The sequence below is a fragment of the Myotis davidii genome, unplaced genomic scaffold, assembly GCF_000327345.1.
Source record: "Myotis davidii unplaced genomic scaffold, ASM32734v1 scaffold93, whole genome shotgun sequence".
Lineage (NCBI taxonomy): Eukaryota > Metazoa > Chordata > Mammalia > Chiroptera > Vespertilionidae > Myotis > Myotis davidii.
Window position 1 is genome coordinate 4160145 of NW_006292095.1, and position 914 is coordinate 4161058.

The window sequence follows — 914 nt, forward strand, 5'->3', positions numbered from 1 at the left end:
TTGGTTTCAGAGAGGAAGGGAGAGGGAGAGAGAGATAGAAGCATCAATGATGAGAGAGAATCATTGATTAGCTGCCTCCTGCATGCTTCCCACTGGGGATCGAGCCTGCAATCCAGGCATGTACCCTGACCAGGAATTGAACTGTGACCTTCTGATTCATAGGTTGATGCTCAACCACTAAGCCACCTCAGTTGGGCTTAAACTTGTTTTTTGAAAGAATGAATAGGGTGGGTAAGTGACTCAACAATTATTTCACCTTTCTATGATGCATCTAATTGTACCAATAATTTATTTATATAAAATATTTCAGTATTATAAATATTTAAAATACACATAGAATTTTATTCTAAATACTATTTGAAATATTTTATAAATTTATTATCCTTTTTATCATTTGTTTTTAATTTGAAGTTATTTTATCTGACTATTTCTCCAACTTTATCTCTATAAGCAAAATTCTACTCGGGTTACAGAATTTCTTTGCAGATAATTTTTCATGATACACTATTCTATATATTAAAGAATGCATACACATTTAATATTTTTATTTCACTTTAACTTCTAAATAATTGCAACAAGACACTTGTTCTACAGAATACGTTTCCTTCTGTACACTTCAAATTTTCTTTTCTACTTCAAATTTTTAAGTTATTAAAAACAAATGCAGTTTCCAAGTGTAAATATAAATGTAAACTATATAAAATAATGCTATAATATTGGGTAATTTTTAAATACATAATTGTAAGATAATTACATACCAAAGCAATCCCTGCAGAATACTGAGCAGTACACATCTTTCCGGGAAATGTTGCTCCCACATCATTTGGATAATCTCTATACCTAAATAAAATAAGTATACATGAATAATTCATTTCAACAAACATTTCAAATGTGAGACTTCCTGCTAATAATTT

The 914-nt window shown here is 29.8% G+C and overlaps 1 protein-coding gene across 1 annotated transcript in view; it reads right to left on the reverse strand.

Moving 5' to 3' along the window:
• The window catches only part of ADAM32 (ADAM metallopeptidase domain 32), a gene marked incomplete at its 3' end in the record, with an annotated part of 79166 nt that overhangs the window by 47662 nt on the left and 30590 nt on the right, over positions 1 to 914 (reverse strand). The window contains exon 10 of the mRNA XM_006765558.2: positions 759 to 840. Coding sequence (XP_006765621.2) covers positions 759 to 840 — 82 coding nt within the window. The remainder of the gene's footprint in view (positions 1 to 758; positions 841 to 914) is intronic.